Source organism: Cordyceps javanica, chromosome 2, assembly GCF_051103115.1.
Source record: "Cordyceps javanica chromosome 2, complete sequence".
NCBI lineage: Eukaryota > Fungi > Ascomycota > Sordariomycetes > Hypocreales > Cordycipitaceae > Cordyceps > Cordyceps javanica.
This window is the reverse complement of record NC_139296.1, coordinates 2,718,359-2,736,848: the sequence shown is the minus strand read 5'-3', so window position 1 is coordinate 2,736,848 and position 18,490 is coordinate 2,718,359. Positions and strand designations below refer to the sequence as shown.

At 56.5% G+C, this 18,490-nt stretch overlaps 6 protein-coding genes across 6 annotated transcripts; 3 read left to right on the top strand and 3 right to left on the bottom strand.

Annotated features, from left to right (window-relative positions):
• Positions 1 to 3,109: 3,109 nt before the first annotated feature.
• V2A60_003324 (white-collar 2) lies at positions 3,110 to 4,730 on the top strand (the record flags this gene model as incomplete). Its single annotated transcript, XM_083254660.1, has 2 exons — positions 3,110 to 4,502; positions 4,573 to 4,730. The coding sequence occupies 2 exons, from the start codon at positions 3,110 to 3,112 to the stop codon at positions 4,728 to 4,730; spliced, it is 1,551 nt and encodes a 516-aa protein (XP_083110786.1).
• A 498-nt stretch (positions 4,731 to 5,228) lies between these two features.
• Positions 5,229 to 7,963, bottom strand: V2A60_003323 (fungal specific transcription factor domain-containing protein; the record flags this gene model as incomplete). Its single annotated transcript, XM_083254659.1, has 4 exons — positions 5,229 to 6,764; positions 6,838 to 6,872; positions 6,939 to 7,687; positions 7,950 to 7,963. The coding sequence occupies 4 exons, from the start codon at positions 7,961 to 7,963 to the stop codon at positions 5,229 to 5,231; spliced, it is 2,334 nt and encodes a 777-aa protein (XP_083110785.1).
• A 1,495-nt stretch (positions 7,964 to 9,458) lies between these two features.
• On the top strand, positions 9,459 to 10,356 carry V2A60_003322 (uncharacterized protein; the record flags this gene model as incomplete). Its single annotated transcript, XM_083254658.1, has 4 exons — positions 9,459 to 9,501; positions 9,691 to 9,861; positions 9,938 to 10,110; positions 10,186 to 10,356. The coding sequence occupies 4 exons, from the start codon at positions 9,459 to 9,461 to the stop codon at positions 10,354 to 10,356; spliced, it is 558 nt and encodes a 185-aa protein (XP_083110784.1).
• A 192-nt stretch (positions 10,357 to 10,548) lies between these two features.
• On the bottom strand, positions 10,549 to 12,626 carry V2A60_003321 (amidase signature domain-containing protein; the record flags this gene model as incomplete). Its single annotated transcript, XM_083254657.1, has 5 exons — positions 10,549 to 11,604; positions 11,667 to 11,683; positions 11,737 to 12,229; positions 12,308 to 12,410; positions 12,484 to 12,626. The coding sequence occupies 5 exons, from the start codon at positions 12,624 to 12,626 to the stop codon at positions 10,549 to 10,551; spliced, it is 1,812 nt and encodes a 603-aa protein (XP_083110783.1).
• A 1,355-nt stretch (positions 12,627 to 13,981) lies between these two features.
• Positions 13,982 to 16,017, top strand: V2A60_003320 (arginine--tRNA ligase; the record flags this gene model as incomplete). The annotated part of the gene is made up of 3 exons (XM_083254656.1): positions 13,982 to 14,260; positions 14,325 to 15,949; positions 16,011 to 16,017. The coding sequence occupies 3 exons, from the start codon at positions 13,982 to 13,984 to the stop codon at positions 16,015 to 16,017; spliced, it is 1,911 nt and encodes a 636-aa protein (XP_083110782.1).
• A 193-nt stretch (positions 16,018 to 16,210) lies between these two features.
• V2A60_003319 (uncharacterized protein) lies at positions 16,211 to 17,874 on the bottom strand (the record flags this gene model as incomplete). Its single annotated transcript, XM_083254655.1, has 3 exons — positions 16,211 to 17,008; positions 17,093 to 17,705; positions 17,816 to 17,874. The coding sequence occupies 3 exons, from the start codon at positions 17,872 to 17,874 to the stop codon at positions 16,211 to 16,213; spliced, it is 1,470 nt and encodes a 489-aa protein (XP_083110781.1).
• Between the last annotated feature and the right edge of the window lie 616 nt (positions 17,875 to 18,490).

Sequence of the window (18,490 nt, the reverse complement as noted above, 5' to 3'; positions counted from 1 at the left end):
GGATGAGGATGGACAAACAGATGCCTGAGATATCCGGAGCAAGTGTAGGAGCATTGCGGCTGCGTGAGGGGCTGACCTGAACAGCAGAAGTTGCGCAGCTCTTCTTTGAGAAACTACAAATCTGCATCTTCTCTTCATTACTACTATTATTACTCTCATGGCGTGGAGTAAGAAGCCACGCATATCCCTTCAGGCTGATTTGGCCAAGATAGCCAAACTTTCAGCGATGGAGGGTGGACTCCCTATAGTGATTCGCAGCGCACCCGTGGCCGCAATTTTCGTGGGCGAATTATTGGCCAAAGCAACAAACGGACGGAACAAGGTAGAGGAGAGGCTGCTGGGCAACGACAATATTGTGATGGTGGGAGAGCCAAAGGCTGAAAGCAGGAGCACGCGGGCGTCACATCTAGAGTCTCATCACCACGCTGGACCAGGAAGCCAAGGAGGAAGCCAAGGGGCGAGGGCACTATGTATGCTGTGCAACGGCAGCCTGGTCATGAAACAATCACGAGGCCATGGCGATTTACAAGGTATCCTGCTAGGATTATATGGCGCGGCGCAGATCAGGCAGCGTCTACCAGGATCAGTATGATATACTATTACTGGTATTGAGAAGCAACGGCAAGGCAAGGGTCGAAGGCAAGGATGGGCCGGGGTGGCGTAATCAAGCATGAGAAGCGGGCGCGCAGGAGAGCGAGCTGTCAAGCAAGTACCTAGGTTATAAGTTAGGCTACTTGGCCGGCTATGGTGTTGGACTGCGAGTAGGGCGAGCGAAGGAAGAGCGAAAGCGCGAGTCGAGGGTTGAGAGTCGAGAACCGAGTGGATGAGTGGTTAGACAAGCGGGCACGGCAGGCGAAAAGCGCGGCGTGATTTGGATTAGTGATTGTGGCAGACGTTGCACTCATGGAGCGATTGGCTGATGCAGGAGGAGGAGGAGGAGGAGGAGCAGAGAGCGGGACAAGTTTGAGGAGGTACTGAGTACCAGTAATGCAGGTTTGCTGTGGTGGCTTGAACGTGTAACAGTAAAACGTGGGCTCATGCTACCTACCGGTACCTACTGAGTACTAAAATACCCATCTAGGTACCAGTTGGCAGCTTAGTTACTTGCAAGGTTGGTACCTAATTGTTAGCCGACGCAGCTGCCTATCAGTACATGCTTGGCTGTGTATAGTACTTAAGTAGCACAGTGAGTACTCGGTAGCCCCTTAGCAGACAATCCAACAGCAAAGACCCCCCCCCACCCTCTTTTCGATTATTAACGAGCGGATATGAGAGAATGGCGAGAAAGCGAAGAAGGGGGGGGGGGGGGGGGGGGGGTTGAAAAGAAAGAAAGGCAAATCCCCCTCCCCATTTCAAAGAGTAGCAAAAGAGACAAGAGCTGACGCAGCCTCAAGGAGAGCAGAAAAGTGAGAAATGAGAAATGAGGAGCATGGTTGTGTAGCATTCATGAGTGGCTGGAGATTGAGTTGTGGCTGGAGGGGCTTGGCCTACCTGGCAACTGGCAACTGGCAGGGAAAAACGATGGGCGCGGGATGCCAATCAGCTACTTTTCGATGCGCCACACGGCACAATTCCCTACTTGCGCCGAGCGGCCCGGTGAATTTCCAGTCCAAGTTGACAGGGCCAAGTTAGTTACCTGCCAAGTACCTCTAGTAGGCATCTAGCTCAGGGGAGGTATTTGCTGACATGGCCTTTGACGTTTGACTGAATTCTGGTGTATTTTGTAAGCATGTTACCACTGGAAATGATCTTTTTAATTGTTATTTTTTTCACAAGGAAAAACTGAAATATGTAATGCGAGCCTCTAATTCTTACAATATGGCCAAGTAAGTAAGTAAACGTATCATCGGGAATAGAATGCTATTCAGCGTATGAACGTAAGTACTTAGCACTCACCAGGTAGGTACATACTTAGGGCGGCCACCAACATGCCACTATTACTTGGCCAAGGCCCTGAAAAGAATAGGCACTTTTACTTGCTGGGGTGTTATAATAAGGCAAACAACCTACTTACAGATAACCTGGGTACAAAGTATAAGTAGATCAGACAAACTCATTAGACGCATCATTGACGGGCCCTGATCAAGGACGCTTCACTTTGCTTCCTTCGTTTTTGTACTCCCTCTTCAATGTACAAACAAGTCCTCTACCTACACTTCACACAAAGTACCTCAGACTGTCCTGGTCAGACAAGGACCGCCACTGTAAACGATTTGTCCACTTTTTTGCTAGGACATTTTGCTCCGGCAGTCTTTGGACCCCTCAGCGACATAAACCCTGGAATTGCACCTGCATATCCGGTTTCCCCAAGAGTTTTTTTCTTTCTTAATATTTTGACGTATTTCTGTCCTCCTTCTTCTTCACTCCCCCCCCCCTCTCCCGACCCTGGGACTGCTGCCATTGCTACGTGACTGTTGAGGCTCAAAAAGGTTTACCAGACACACAGCATCATAGACACATCTAGACATCCCTCACAAGGAATCTCCCACCATCCTCTTCCAGCACGCTAACTGTTATCATTCGTTTCCAGCTAGTAGTGCTAGTTCATCAAAGAGGATACCACTGCCAGCGTAAATCCACTGCCTACCACCAACTACCTACCTGCCCAGAGTAGAGAGTAGGTAGTTAGAGGTAACCTTTCTAGGCAAACCGCTACTTATTTGGGTACCTACCTTACCTACCGATACAAATTCGAAGAAACTGACAGCTGCCAATGCCTGTTCCCCAAAAGTATTCCTCCCCTCCGCCTCCGCCTCGTGAGGACTTCTTCACCTCTTCATCTCTTCACCTTCCCCTTCCTTCCTTCATTGCTCATTCTCGATACCAAGCCTGCGCATCCCTCACATAACCCGTCTCTTCGCTTGCATCCCATGCCCCTTGGACTCGTTTGACCTCTCGACAACTACAAATTGTATTCGCCGCCTCCTACCCACGGTCAACCGCCGTCGACAACCGCTAGCTTGGTGCCTCTCGTTCATGGTCGCCGCTTCTGGCCACCACCCCCACCGGTCACCCCAAAAGCTACACCAAAAGGCCGCCCAGAAACTGCTGTGTGCGCACACGAACCAGCCTGCCAAATGCTACTGCCAGTGCGGCTGGCTCCTACACCATGTCCCAAGGACTCCCGCCGCCACCCAACGGCTATTCAGCCTTCCAGAACATTAATTTAAACTTTATGCCCGATGCCACCGGTGCGCAGCATCCCGGCATCATGTCCTCCGTCGCTCCAGGCCCTGACGACCCCAGCGCCTTCGATGGCGACGATGCCATGCGTTTTGCTGATGCCCAATTGTTTGGCGAGTTTACTTCCGACTTGGGCATGGGCGGCTTCGCCTCGGCCGACCCCTCCCTTGACGACGCCTTCAACCCCGACTTTGCTCTCGACACCATGATGGGCAATGGCCACGCCGACCCCGCCGTCCCGGCCGGCCCTGACGCTGAGAACATGCCCGGGGCAGGCCCTGACGCTGAGAACATGCCCGGGGCAGGCCCTCCCCCCGTCGGTGGCCCTCCCCAGCCCATGCAGCTCACGAACCCCGGCACGAGCACCCTCAACGAGTTCACCAAGCGCCGGAATTGGCCCGCCAAAATTGTCGAAGAGCTGCGCGACTGGCTACAGATTCTCGACGCCAACGGCCGACTCAAGTTCGTCTCTCGCAGCGTCGCCGACGTTGCAGGCTACTCCGACGACGACCTGCGCGATGTCCTTCTCAAGGATTTCATCCACCCCGACGATCAGGGCGTTTTTGTCGCTGAACTCAACGAATGCATTGCGTCCGGTAACCCCCTGCGCATTTTTTACCGCTTCAAGAAAAAGGACGGCATGTACACCATCTTCGAGGCTGTCGGCCACGCCCACATCGCCGCCGCCAAGTTTGCGCCCAATCCAAGCAACCAGTCGCCTTTCTGCCAAGCCGTTTTTATGGTTGCGCGTCCATACCCCACACGAAACGCCGCTCTCCTCGATTCCTTCCTCGAACACAAGATTGAAAATGAACGTCTCAAGCGCCGTATAGCTGAGCTGCAGCGCGAGGAGCAGGCCGACGCCGACGAGACCCGCCAGCAGCTGTCGCAAACCATGAGCCAGTCGGCAGCCACTGGATCCAACATGGCACCCTCCGAGTTCACAGGCCCGGCCTCTACGCCACTGCATGGGCCCGGCCACGGTGATACAGCAATGTCGGGCACGCCTGATGGTTCCATGTTCAATGGCGCGCTCACAAGAGAAAATTTGGAAGGTGCTGCCGCAGGCGCTCACCGGGATTCTTTGCGCGATAAAATGGCGCGCTACGAGGGGGCCTCTCATGTTGAGACCATTGAGATGCTGACCGGCCTGCGCTACATCGAAGGTGAGCGTAGCCATGGCATCACTACGGGGAACACCAGCCCTGCGCTCATCAAGGGCGACGCCGGCATTGCGATTCCCAAGGACCGCGATGGCCGACTTGGCGAGAAGAAAAAGAAGCTCAAGGTGTCTGAAGAATACGTCTGCACCGACTGTGGTACGTTTGAACATGATGGCGATGCTGTTACCCTCGTGACCTATCCAATAGCTAACCATTTCACCATCAGGCACACTTGATTCTCCCGAATGGCGCAAGGGACCAAGCGGTCCCAAAACCCTATGCAACGCTTGCGGTCTTCGCTGGGCGAAGAAAGAGAAGAAGCGCAGCAAGCTAAACAGCGGTTCCCAGCCGACGCCATCAATAGATTTTGGCCCTGCAAGCTGACACAGCAACATGACTCCGATTCATGACCATCCCACGATCAGACGTCTGCGACTACTACTGCCACCATTGGATTGGCAAACGAAAGCGACAATTAAAAAAGGATTATCATTATTTGGGCGAAAATGAAAACCATTACACAAGCGACAGGGTTTTGGCGCAATGATTTGGCAAAAGATGCATCGGTGCATCCTTTTTTTTTCTCTTGTTTTATTGCGTTGGTGTACACTACATTATACCAAAGTAGTGCCTGGATGCATGCTTACGAATTTACGGCCGGCGTATACGAATCACGGCCTGAGACTATTGATTTTCAACAACATTTATCTTTTGCGAAGATTTCTTCTGCCAGTTTTTAACAAAAGGTGGCACAGTACACGATCTAGCCCTTGAGGAAACCCAACAAGAAGCATTTTAATAAGATATTTAGTATACACATACCTGGGTATCTTGAATAAAAATAATAATAAAGGGAAATGGTTTTGCAAAAAGCAAGTGATGTTAAATATCGAAGCAGTTATTCATATCCTGTAAATGATGCAAAAGTCCGAATTCGTCGAGAAGGGCAAGCCCCGGGTCAATGCCGTCAAACGGCGACGACGACATCAAGACTGGCTCGCCCGTCTGAGCGGGAGACTGGGCGCCCAGACGCTTGAACAGCGCGTCGAGGATGGATGAGATGCGTCTCGCCTCGGAAGACACGGCGCTTCCCCTCTGCCAGATGCTGTGGGAGCGACGCAGCGCTGCCTCGACAACCGGCGGCTCAGGAAGCGCCGTGCCGTCCGCACCGTCGTTCGCGCCATCACCATCACCATCACCACTACCACCATGACTCTCGCCGCCCCTCTCGAGGACCACGTCCAGCAGCGGTGAGCCAAACGGGCCGGCCGCGACGCGGTACATGTGCCGGCACAGCAGGACGGTGCTCATGAGAAACTCGTGCTTGATGACCGACGACGCCTGGATGCGCTGCGGGAACAGCCCGCCGCCGGGGCGGGACTCGCTCTCCACGGTGGCCTGGAAGCCGAGGACCTTGAGCGCGGCGCGGACGCACATGGCGTACGACTGGCGGACGTGGGCCAGGTCGGCGGGGGAGGCGCCGCGCAGCTGCTCGGCCTCGTCGCGGGCGTCGCGGGCCATCATGCGGTGCCAGTGGATGGCGATGAGGCCCTTTTGCAGCAGGGCGCCGGCGCCGATGCGGTGGATGATGTCGGCGGCCTTGTCGGCGATGCAGCCCAGCATGCTGTGGAACTTGCACTTGTCGGGCATCTGGTCGTACGTGTCGCGGATGAGGCGGGTGAGCTCCTTCTCGCGCGCAATCGTGGGCGCGGGGCACTCGGGGCCGACGCTCATGTTCATGTCGGTGATGGTGCCGATGACGGCGAAGAGGCGGTGCTTGACGATGAGGTGCAGCGTCGGCGTGGGGTCCGCCCAGGGGCGCTCGGGGGGCAGCGCCGCGCAGCCCGGGTCGATGTCGGCGTCGTGCAGGTTCCGCGGGAGGCGCACGTCGGCCGAGCCGGCCTTGATGAGCCGCGGCAGGCCCATCTGCGCCGACATCATGGTGTCCATGGCGTGCACGGTGATCCACAGCCGGCGGCGCATCTCCCCCTCGAAGGCGCCGAGGGACGGGAAGTGCGAGGGGTCGCGGTGGTAGCCCATGCGGTAGGCGAGGCGCGTCACGACGCCCGAGAGCAGCCACGCGTCGGCGTGCACGTCGGCCGAGCTCGTCACCTCGATGAACTGGTAGTGCAGCAGGGCCTCGATGGCGTACGCGCCGCCCTTGGTGTACTCGCCGAGGATCAGGCACGCCACGACCTGGTCCACGTACGGAGGCGTCTGCAGCGGGAACGGGGACGAGAGCGGCTGCGGCGACGGTTGAGACGCCGTCGACGGATGGCGGCCGGAAGCGGACGGAGGAGGCCCGTAGGTGTAGAGGGCCCACGCTGCTTCGGTTTGGCTGGCAACGCTCATTATGCCGAGGAGCATGGCGATCCAGAGTATTGGCGTTTCGTGTGGTGATTTCCAAAACTTTTCATACTAGAAGAGTTGAGTGTTAGTTCCGATATAGGTTGATGTAGATCTTGGGGTGTGATATTGCGTCTCCTCATACCTGGGCCAGGAAATTCCCCGAATGTATGACGGCAACTAGAGGTGAGGCCATGTTAGCAAATATCTCGACCAAAAACACCGTGTCAAAGATCTGAAGCGTACGTGGCAGCATCATGTTGTTAAAGTACAACAGGACCAACCGATCCACAACCTCCCGAGACGGCATCGCCTGCAGAATTTCCTCGAGTGATTGCGCTCGGTGCCCACCAAACAGGAGCTGGAAGCGCCTCGTTCCTGGCGTCGCAGTCGGCACCTGCATCGGCGACTCGTGGCTATCGAAATCGCTCCTGTAGTATTGGTTGTCGCTCTGGTCGCCGGGGAAAAAGTCGTCGCCCTCGTCGTCGACGTCGACGTCGTCGTCGGCCGCCGGCCAGAAGCTCTTGAGCTCCGACAGGCCGCTGAGCACCGCGCTCCAGTGCGGGCTGCTGACGTAGGCGCTCTTGGCGCTGCCAATGGTCAGCTTGCCTATGTCGAGCCCGTGTGATGACGATCGCGGCGGCGGCGGCGGCGGCGACGCGACCGCGGTTGTGGATGAAGGCGTGGCGGCCGCCATCGGGGGGCCATCACCGGTCGCAGGGTCGGGAGGCGGGCGAGGCTGGTCCGCCAGAGCCAGAGGCCCGGAGCATTTCGCGCATAGCCGGGGCGACGACGGCGCCTTTTCGGAATGGTTGTCCTGCTGGAGGAGCTGCACGACGAGGCCCTCGAGGTGGTTGATGCGGTCCTGGAAGCTGGATGCCTTGGCGGTGCTGGCGGGCGCGGAGGGCACGCCGCTGTTCTCGGGGAACGTGCACGAGGAGGCGAGACCGCGCGACGAGCAGTTCCAGCAGGGCTGGACGCGGTTGCATCGCAGTCTAATTTTCGTGACGACGAGTTAGCGTTGTTGCGACGTGAAGTCCACGCTTGGGTCAAGCAACTTGCTTCCTCTTGCGACACAGGTTGCACGACAGCTGCACCTTGTCTCGGCGTCGCCTGGCTATCCGTTCCTTTTCTATATCCGTAGACATGAGAATTGCAACAGCTGTAGCCGTAGCCCGTCACAAAAAAATAGAATTCTGGCGTTTTTTTTTTTAATTTGGGGGAAAAGGAGAAACGCTTTGTTCGAGGACAAGCTACAAGTCGTCCGACATGGTGGGGTACAGTCGAAAGTGAGCCTGCTCAATCCCAGTAAGAAAGGCTTGCAGAGTCGAGAGTCGGAGCCAAGCGGCCGATCGTCGGCGTCGGCGCCGCCCACGGTTGCGCGAAACGGCAGCCCAACAACACTTGTGGTGCCCAATTTAGGAGAGAGTTTTCTGGCACCGCGACGAATATAGAGCGTCGTTCCGAATGGCCTCAGTTGCCAGCGCTGTCACCAATAACGCTTCATAGTAGTGCCATTACAGTGAAACCTGTCCTGTTGCAGGCAGATGCAGACCCCAAGGCCCGTCATGCACAGTCCGCATCGCCACCCAACCACCACCGAGGTGTGCGTTCGATCCAGGTTGGCGGGCAGAGCGCAGTCTTTAACCAGCCTTTCCTCTATCCTCAGAGTCCTTGCTGCCAAAGTCGCAGCTCAGCTCTCAATAGGCTTATTCACCTGCTTTCTTGCTTGTAGCGTAGAGAGCTGCTCGTAACATGTGCGGCTGCTAGTTACACCACATTAGGATTGGCTACTACTCTCTGTCTGCTCTCGCCCTTTGGCCCGGTTCCGAATACAGGGCCCGAGTTTATTATTAGCTGATGGCTGACCACTTGGTCCGGGCTGCTTGAGAAAGCTACGCATTGGTCAAGGGCACTGCATCGATGCAATCTGGCTAGAGGCAGGATTGTTGATACTAGCTTTGCAAAGTAGATTGCGGCGGGCCAAGGTTTGACGACCCCACGTTGGGCAGCCTTCTCCGTTGCATTCATTCAAGTATAGAGGCTCATAGAGAACCACGACGCGGTTCAAGTACTTGTATTCTGGTTCCACGATGGCCTGCCACATGGAACTGTGACTTGCACACAGATCAAAGTCACACGGGTTGGCATGCCAACTCCTGGGATGATTACAGAACTGGCTTCTTTATCATCTACTGGCGAGGTCTATCAACGAGTCTCGCCTCGGGCGTCGTCACCTCTCGCTTCCCCATCAAAGCCCACATATTATTACCCTGCTTTGTAGGAGACGCAGCCGGGCCCTCTTGTTGGCAGTCCTCGCAGCTCTTTGTTTGCCGTTAGTGTATCCCTCTGCCCTTTTCCATCACACGCTGGAGCTCCAAGCTCTCATTCATTGGTTCGCCGGGGATCCATCCACCGGCGGTGCGAGCGAGGAGACAACCCCGCCTGATGCGTCGCCTCTCCCGTGCTAGCGTTGCCAAGCTAATACAGGACCGGGTCGTTTTTTTTTTTCAGCAGCTCAGGGGACAGGTTTGACCAGCTATGATGTAGAGAAACGTGCATGAATGATCTATTAGCTTCATCAGGGCCCTCCCTAAGTATTCATACAATACTAATAAGTGCCCCTCCTCACCCCGCCCTGCCCAGCTCGCTCCTCTCTCTTCTTCTCCCCATAAACTTTTGTGAACCATCAGTCTGCCCAAGCATTAGCTTATTGATCTGTGCTCTTGTTGCTTCACATTGATACCCTCTGCAAATTATCTCAAAATGGATTCCCTCATCAGCGCTGGCAAGGACTTTCTTGCTAAGAGTAAGTGGCAGAGCTCATGGAGCTATGATTACCCCTCATCGGGCTACGGTCCCTCGCTAGCGCAAACCCGCTCCTCCCAAGGCGACGGAGCTGAGATCAGCATCGACCGCCGCCGATAATCTTTTGCGAAACTGCAAGCCGTTTGCAAAGAGCTAAACTGGATAAAACGACTGACATGTTTCTTTCCAGACAACAACAGCAACAATAGCAACAACAGCAACAACAATAACAACAACAACAACAGTGGCGACAACCACCAGGGTGGAGGCAACAATGCTGGCGCCGACCTCTTCAGCAGCGTCCTGAGCTCCCTTACCCACAAGGAGGATGACCTGAAGAACGGCGATGTCGACGAGAAGGGTACTTTACGCTCAAATTAAACAAGAACAGAAAGATTCGAGACGAGTCCTGATATTAACTTTGCTTCTTTTCTCAGACGCCGCCGATAAGCACGACCAGGTATACAACAAGGGCGACAGCAACTCCAGCGTCAACGCTATGGGTACCGCCGCGGCCATGCAGGCCCTCAAGAAGTTCACCTCTGGTGGTAAGGAAGAGGGCGGCAACAAGAACGACTTTGTCAGCCTCGCCATGGGTGAAGCCAGCAAGGTAAATCATCTTCCTGATCTTCAAGGACAGAATGGCAACGAACAGGAAGGGGCTAACCACATCATTACAATCTAGCTTTTCGACTCCAAGGCGGCCGACGGCAGCGTCGCAAACAATGCCGACAAGGGTTCCGTCATCCAGAAGGCTGCCGAGGTTGCCATGAAGCTTTACTTCAAGTCGCAGATGCAGCAGAGTGGTGGCGGCCTCGGTGGCCTCGCCAACATGGCCCAGCAGTTCATTAAATAAATGAAATACACTGTACATGACAAAATAATGCCGCAGTACCCGACAAAAAAAAAGTTTTAATAAGACGATGATTCCATGTCGAAATCCAATACATGAAACAAGATGTGACGATATAATGCATGCTGAATAAGAGTGCGGATAGCTAGCAAAGTTGTCCATCATAAATGCGTTCTGCCAGGCTCGGCCACTGCTCTACTCAGGTGTGCCTTGCTTTGCTGCCAGACCTAGCACGTCGACCCAAGTCTTGGGTCTTCTGCGTCCTTCAGGATAGACGTCGTGCAGGTACGTCTCCGCATCCGCCGCCCAGGAAAGGAGAGCCTCCTCAGCGCCCCATTCGCCCGTGGCCATCATGCCGATGCACACCTTGCCCTCGCCCTGGTCAGGGTCGGCGTAGGCGATTGGCGCCGTCAGCGCTGGGAGGCCGGCAATGTTGGCGAGGAACACGTAGATCATGCTGAGGAACGTCTTGTCGCCGTCGCTGACGCCGTGCTTGGCGTGGGAGGCCTTCTTCTCCCAGCCCAGGAACGGCGCGGTCGGGGTCAGGACGAGGAGTCCGGGGTATTTCTGGAACAGCCACGCCATGTGTCGCATGATGAGCGTCCGCATCGAGTTGAACTTGAGGAGGTCGGCGGCGTTGGTCTCCAGCCCCAGGGCCAGCACCAGTCTGTTGACGGGGCCGACGAGGCTGGTCCAGCTCGTCTTGTCGCCGCCCCGGCGGCGGGCGGCCTCGGTCATCTCGGCAATCGTGACGCCCCCGTGCGCGGTCTGCGCCTCGTCAATGTAGGGAATGGTAATGTCCACCAGCTCGTAGCCGAGCGACGTGAAGTGGTCGAGGGCCTTGTTGCAGGCGCTGACGACACGGGGGTCCGACGCACTCCACCAGGCGCGATCGACGCCGACGTACTTGTTGGCGCCCGCGGCCGGCGGCCGTGACACGGCGAACCTGCTCTGGATGGACGTCTTGGGGTCGGGCTGCGACATGATGCGGTAGGCAATGGTCAGGTCGGCCACGTTGGCGGCCATGGGGCCGGAAACGCACATGGTGCTGTTCATCTCGAGGGTGCGGTGGTGGGTCGGCTTCAAGCCGTACACGCCGTTGTACACGGCCGGGAAACGGACGCTGCCACCGGCGTCGGTTCCCACGGCGATTGGGATGACTCCTGCGCCAAGTGAGGAGCCAGCGCCGGAAGACGAGCCGCCGGGGTAGTATTGGTTGTTGAGATGATTCGTGGGAGTTCCTTGGTGAGGCTGTTGTTGTACATGGTTAGCTCCATCTCCAACATTTAGTGACACATTCAACCCGGACTCACGTTTAGACCGTTGGTATCTGCGCAATGTTGTTAGCATAAAGACGCCGAATAGGCTCCCGGGGAGTCTCACCTGATCCCAGCTCATGCATTCTGTTCTTTCCAATGACGACGGCGCCGGCATCTTGAAGTGCCTGCACGGGCCATACGGTCTCTTCCGCTGGCTTGAAGAATGGAACACCTTTCTTATAAGCCATGCCGTCGTGATCAATGTACCCTTTCACCGAGAGGTCATCCTTGACGCCTATTGGGACACCATCTAATATGCCGAGGGGCTTGCCCGTCGCCCATCGCTCGGTAGACGCCTTGGCTGCGTCGAGAGCGAGCTGATCAGCACCGTGAGAATCGGCCCAAGCATCTTGGTATACGGAGGACTCCTTGGCGTATCTGCTGGTCAGAGATAGGAGAGTCTGGGCGACTTGCAGAGGAGTGACTTGGCCTGATTTATACATGGCGTGGTAGTCACTGGCAGTATAGTGATGCGTGTCTCCTCTGTTTTGGGGGTTGAGTTGAGCGTCCCCTAGCTCAACCATGGGGGCATTGTCTCCAAGTGGAATTACAAGAGGCTGCACATGGGGTGAGTCACGGTTCGAGCCAAAGGTAGAGTCTGTGGAAAAAAAATCACACTACACACGAGAACTCACATGAAAGGTGTATGGAACCTCGTCGAGGAAAGGTAGGTCCTTGATCTTTTGCAAGCCGGCGTTGTTGTAAAAGAGTTTGGCCAAGAAGGAAGAGTGAGTAAGGCTGGCGTTGGCAATGTCAACCAAGGGTCAGCGACCGCCCGAGGGCACAGATTTGTTCAGAGGACGCAACATACAGACTCGAGGCGACGACGAGTGGCAAGCCAGAGAGGACGGGATTGGCGTCTTTGCGCGGCTCGTATTTGGGCGAGGTGATCTCCTCGGCATCTGGGTAGGACAGGAAGCCCTTTGGCGGCGGGAAAGACGCGGTGGAGGGCATGTCGAGGGCTCTGGGGTATCAATTGACGCAAAAACTATGGGGGTATATCGGATAGACAAGTAGACGAGAAGGAGGAACAAGTAAAGCAGAATGTGCTGGTGTTGCTGGCAGCGAGACCCTTTTGGCTGACCAAGGCGATAAGTAAATTATTAGGGAGAGCAATGGGGGCGCAACCCCGGGGGCGTCGGGAAGCGGGCTACCGGGATCCGCTCTCTACTTACTGAGTATTAACTAACTAAATAGTAGCTAGCTAATAAAAGGGACAGGTGCCATACGAGCCTGTCATTGCAGACCGGAGAAAGCTCAGTGTATTCAAAGTCCGGGCTGAACCAGAAACTCGGCCGAGTTGCCTCGCAGAGGTTTCTCCGATGATGCAACAGCGGCAATGAGGCCCGAGTAATCGGTACTCGGAGTAGCGATTCGATGCCGCTTTTCCAGTGCCATCAGCAAACTATCACGTGTAAGTGGTTTCGCAGCAATCCCAGGCAACTACTCCGTACTTTGTATGTGGTTGACGAAAATCTGAAAAGAGAAATATATTTATGTCATGGTGTATTCTAGTCTATTAGTTTTTTAGTTCTTTATTTCAGTCTATTCTTCCAGTCTCGACTCTCGTCTCGACTCTCTTACCCTGTCGGCCAGCCTGCCAGCTTGTCGGATTAATACAGGGTCTCTCATCGTCTCCACTATAACTACATCGAGCCACCCAGCAACCAGCAACTGGCGCTGGTGCGCGCGCAATGTCAAGGCGAAACGGACAATGGTCAACAACCTCGCAAATACACACAAGGGGCTGGCAGTTTATCCAGAGTCAAGCACCTTGACCAGTACCAACGTGCAACAGGCGCGCAACCTCTCTCTTGATAGCTACCGACCAGGCATCCTGCCAACTCGCTTGTCCGCCGCTCCTGGGCTGGCCGGCTTCGGGCGCCGCCATTGAGTCACTCACTCATCAGCACCAATTGCTTGCTGTGACTGCGACTGTGACTGCGACTGTGACTGGCTGGCTGGACCAGCTCTCACAGTGTCTCCGCTAACTGGAGAAGAGAAAAAAAAAATAGTCACATCCCACCAAAGTGCCAACGCCGTCATTCTTTTCTCTTTTTTTTTTTTCTTCTTTCGACCTTTGTTACTTTTATTCATTTATTCCCAGACACCCCGCGTCACTTTTGTGATCCGGGTTTATGAAAGCTCTCGCGCTTCCATCTTGTCTCCTTACTTCTTCGCTTCGTAGAGCGCCGGTTGCTCCCTTTTCTTGGCCCCTCGTCGTCGTTGCCCCTCGTCGCATCGCCCGCTTCCAACCCCGCCATCGCCATCTGCACGCTGCGCGACCAACACCGCCCACAACCCTGACCATGGCGGCCGACGCTTCCTTTGACAACCTGGCTAGGCAGTTTAATCATCTGCCGTTGATTGACAAGCTGCCCAACTGCTTTCCCGACATCAACCCCGTCGACATCTACCGAGCCCACATCACCTCCATCCTCAGCGACATCACCGGCGCCGACAAGAGCGTCATCTACCCGGTCCTGCAATGGACCGCCACCCTCGACAAGGGTGACTTGATGCTCGCCATTCCCGCCCTTCGCATCAAGGGCAAGCCCGACGACCTCGGCAAGCAATGGCTTGAAAAAGTGAGTCCTTTTGATCCTGCTTCTCTACCTCGTGTCCCTTTGCCTCTAACACATGCCTCTTCAGTGGCCCGAGTCTCCCCTCGTCGAAAAGCCCGTCCACAATGGCGCCTTCCTCTCCTTCTTCTTCAAGCCCGAGCCTATGGCCAAGACTGTCATTCCCATGGCTCTCCAGCATAAGAACGACTTTGGCTCCAACCCCGCCAACGGCCTCCGCGACCAAAACGACCCCTCCAAGGGCCGCCAAAAGATTGTCATCGAGTTCTCCAGCCCCAACATCGCCAAACCTTTCCACGCCGGTCATTTGCGAAGCACCATCATCGGCGGCTTTCTCGCCAACCTCTACCGAAGCGCCGGCTGGGACGTCACCACTGTCAACTACCTTGGTGACTGGGGTAAGCAGTACGGTGTCCTTGCTCTTGGCTTTGAAAAGTACGGCAGCGAGGAAGAGCTTGTCAAGGACCCCATCAACCATCTCTTCACCGTCTACGTCAAGATCAGCAAGGAGGTTGCCGATGAGAAGCAAAAGGCCGAGGATCTCAAGGCGGAGGGCAAGGAGGACGAGGCCCAGAGCATTCTCGACAATGGTGTTGACGAAAAAGCACGCAGCTACTTCAAGAAGATGACAGAGGGCGACGAGCAGGCCATTGCTCTGTGGAAACGTTTCCGCGACTACAGCATCGAGCGATACAAGCAGACCTACGCCCGTCTCAACATCCACTTTGACGAGTACTCGGGTGAGAGCAAGGTTTCCGAGGACGAAATGCAGCAGGCCGCCGCCAAGCTCAAGGAGATGGGCCTGGCCCATGAAGACCGTGGCGCTCTTCTCATGGACTTTACCAAGAGCGTTCCTGGAAAGGAGGGCAAGACCCTCGGCAAGGCCATTCTTCGCAAGAAGGACGGCACCGCCCTCTACCTCACTCGTGACATTTCTGAGCTCATCAACCGTTATGAGCGCTACAAGTTTGACAAGATGATTTACGTCATTGCCTCGGAGCAGGACCTCCATGTCAAGCAGTTCTTCAAGATTGTCCGCATGATGGGGCGCGACGACATTGCCGACAAGTGCCAGCACGTCAACTTTGGTCTCGTCCTCGGCATGAGCACCCGCAAGGGCACCGTCAAGTTCCTCAACGATATCCTCCGCGACGTCGGCGAGCACATGCACGAGGTCATGAAGAAGAACGAAGACAAGTATTCCCAGGTGGAGGACCCTGAGCAGATTGCCGACAAGCTTGGCATCTCGTCAGTCATGGTGCAGGACATGAACGGAAAGCGCATCAACAACTACACCTTTGATCTGTCCCGCATGACCAGCTTCGAGGGCGACACGGGCCCGTACCTCCAGTACGCCCATGCTCGTCTGTGCTCGATCCAGCGCCGCGCGGAGCTCTCGGACGAGGATATTGCCGCCGCCGACTTGTCGCTCCTTACCGAGCCCATGGCCATCAACCTGCTCCGCGTCATTGCCCAGTGGCCCGACGTTGTCCAGAACGTCCTCAAGACGCTCGAGCCCACCACCATCCTCACCTACCTCTTCAAGCTCACCCACACCCTCAGCACCAGCTACAACCATCTCCGCATCGTCGGCAGCGAGCCCGAGGTCATGAAGGCTCGCCTGGCCCTCTACAATTCTGCCCGTGTTGTCCTCTACAACGGCATGGCTATTCTTGGCCTGACACCTGTTGAGCGGTATGTATTGCAGCGTAGATTTTGTTGTGATGAACAAGTGACTGACCTTTTCTCTTAACAGCATGTAAACGAAATAAATAAAATCACCGCTTTCATCACATTTACGCATAGCTGAGCAAGCTTAATTCGTCATTGAAAAAAAGAAATTTCAAAAAAATTCTAAATAAACTATGAACCACGCTCTGTCGCTTCTTTGTATAGCCTATGCTTTCGTCTATGACTGTTCCATCTATTCCTGGTGTCCAATGCGGACTTGCCCCCTTACCTCGTCGTGTGAAAGTCGAAGCCGAGATCCGCAAGGGTCTTGCACTCCCTGCGACGATCGCCCAGCTCGCGGCTCGCGACCTTGATGGCAAAGATTTGCGAGCGCACCCAGCGCGTCTCCTCGCCCCAGTACGGGGGCCGCTTGCCGGCGCCGCCGTTGTCGAGCCCGCGGCCGGCCGCGTCTGGCCGCGCGCCGGCGCTCAGCTCATGCAGGCGGTTGATGTAGTCGGCGTCCTGGGGGTACGCCAGCGTGTGGCGGGCCCCCGCCGGGCTCTCGGCGACGCGGCGCCTCACCCAGTCGTCGCGTTGGGGCCGCGCCGGCAGGTCGAGCCGGCCGGCCCACGCGCGCGCGACGACGGCCATTTGCGCCTCGGCGAGCGGGAATGGCACGACGCGCTTGGGGACGACGAGCACGGCGAGCGTCGGGTCCGGGGCGTACAGCACGTGCTCCCACAGGTGGTCCGCGTAGGTGCCGTCCGGGCTCGCGACGGCCGGCGCGAGCGATCCCAGGAACGGGAACGAGTAGTGGTAGCCGGTGCAGAAGACGACGGCGTCGACGGCCTCCTCGACGCGGCCCGAGGTGAAGCGTACGGAGCGCGTCGCGGGGAGCAGCTCCGCGACCTGCCCTACGTGGCACGACCAGCTGGTGGGCGCGGGCAGGGAGGCGCCGGATGCGCCGCCGGCAGGGGCATCAGGAGGGTCCTTTTCGGAGATGAGCACCGGGAGCTGTGCGGTGGTGGCGATCTGGTGACTGATGTCGATCCCAGACGCCGAGTTGCCGACGACGAGGACTTTCTACTAACGGGGAGAGAGAGCGTTGTTGTTAGCAGGAAAGCTTCTACAGGGGCAAGGGAAAATGTCTGCTATCTTCGCACATACCTTGCCAGTAAACTGCTCCGGTCGACGGTAGAACTTGGAATGGGTGATACTGCCGGGGTTCGCCGTCTCAAAATCGGCGAGACCGGGTATGTCCGGCACAAACGGGTCGCTGTAGTGTCCGCTCGCCACCACAACGGCATCGTAGCGCTTGACGGACACGGCGCCGGACTTCAAGTCCTTTGCCTCCACCCGCCAGCCGAGCGTCCCGTCCTCGGCGGCCGTCTTGCGCACGTCCCGGACCTGCGTCCCAAAGGCGACGAGGTGCTCGACGTCGCGGCCGTACTGCTGAATGTACGCGAGCACGACGCGGTGCTCCGGAAACAGCGCCGTGCCTGCCGGGAACGCGAGGTCCGTGTAGCTCATGAGGCCGTGCGGGATGTTGGTCTCCAGGTTGTCGTAGACGGGAGAGACGAGCTCCACGCGGCGGGCGCCGCCCTCGGCGGCAGCGGGATCCGTTTCCACGACCGCATACTCGTGCTCCGAGGTCGGTATCGTGCGCGGGACGGAGAAGCCCGGCTCCAGGTTGGCGCGGCTCGTGTTCCAGACGCCGCCGGTGGCGGTCCGCTGCTCGTACACGTCGATCTGGGAGAATTTCTTCTCTGCGACGAGATACCTGGCTCGCGTGTGCCGCCCCCCGGGTCAGATAAGACCGGCACAAGGTATGGGGACGGTGCCGGGGGGAGGAGGAGGAGGGCTTGCGCGGGAGCGCACGGCGCTACTTACTTGGCAGCGGCGAGGCCGGCGGAACCGGCGCCAATAATGGCAATGGATTTGACATCCATGCTGGAACAGCGAGACTTTGAGACTGTCCGGGACCAGCTCTCTGTGCGAGGGTTTATTGTTCAAGAGATTCTGATCATGGCGTGATTGCGGGTGCTGCCGTGGCGCGCGCACCGCCTCCACGGGATGTCGCCATGGACCGATGTGGGGGTTGGATGCGCCGCCCAAGCGCCGTTGCCGTCGATTTTGAGGATACAAGACGGTTAAAGCGCAGCTGCTCAGTACTGTTTTTTTTTCCTTTCGTGGACAGTCAGTGTATCAGAAAAGGAGGAGGGGCTGTGTGCTTGCGCGGGCGATCAGTCGCAGGGGGAAAGCTGAAGATTATGTGCTGGTTTAGCCCTTGCTCAGCAGATCTATTCTTGGAGCACCGCAAACTGAGTACTTATACTAAGTATGGCAAGCTCATTTGCATATAACCACGGATAAAGGCCCTTGCGCGTGTAGGCTGGACCTCGTATCTCGCTACAGCTTGGTCCCCCCAGACATCCAGGCTTCCAAGAGTGGTACGATGGACCTATTTGTTGTTCTATTAATCCGTACAGTGGCTCTGTTTTTTTAAATTGACACGACCGAGGTGAGCTGACCGGCCGGCAAGCTGCTGCTTATCAATGCAATAAG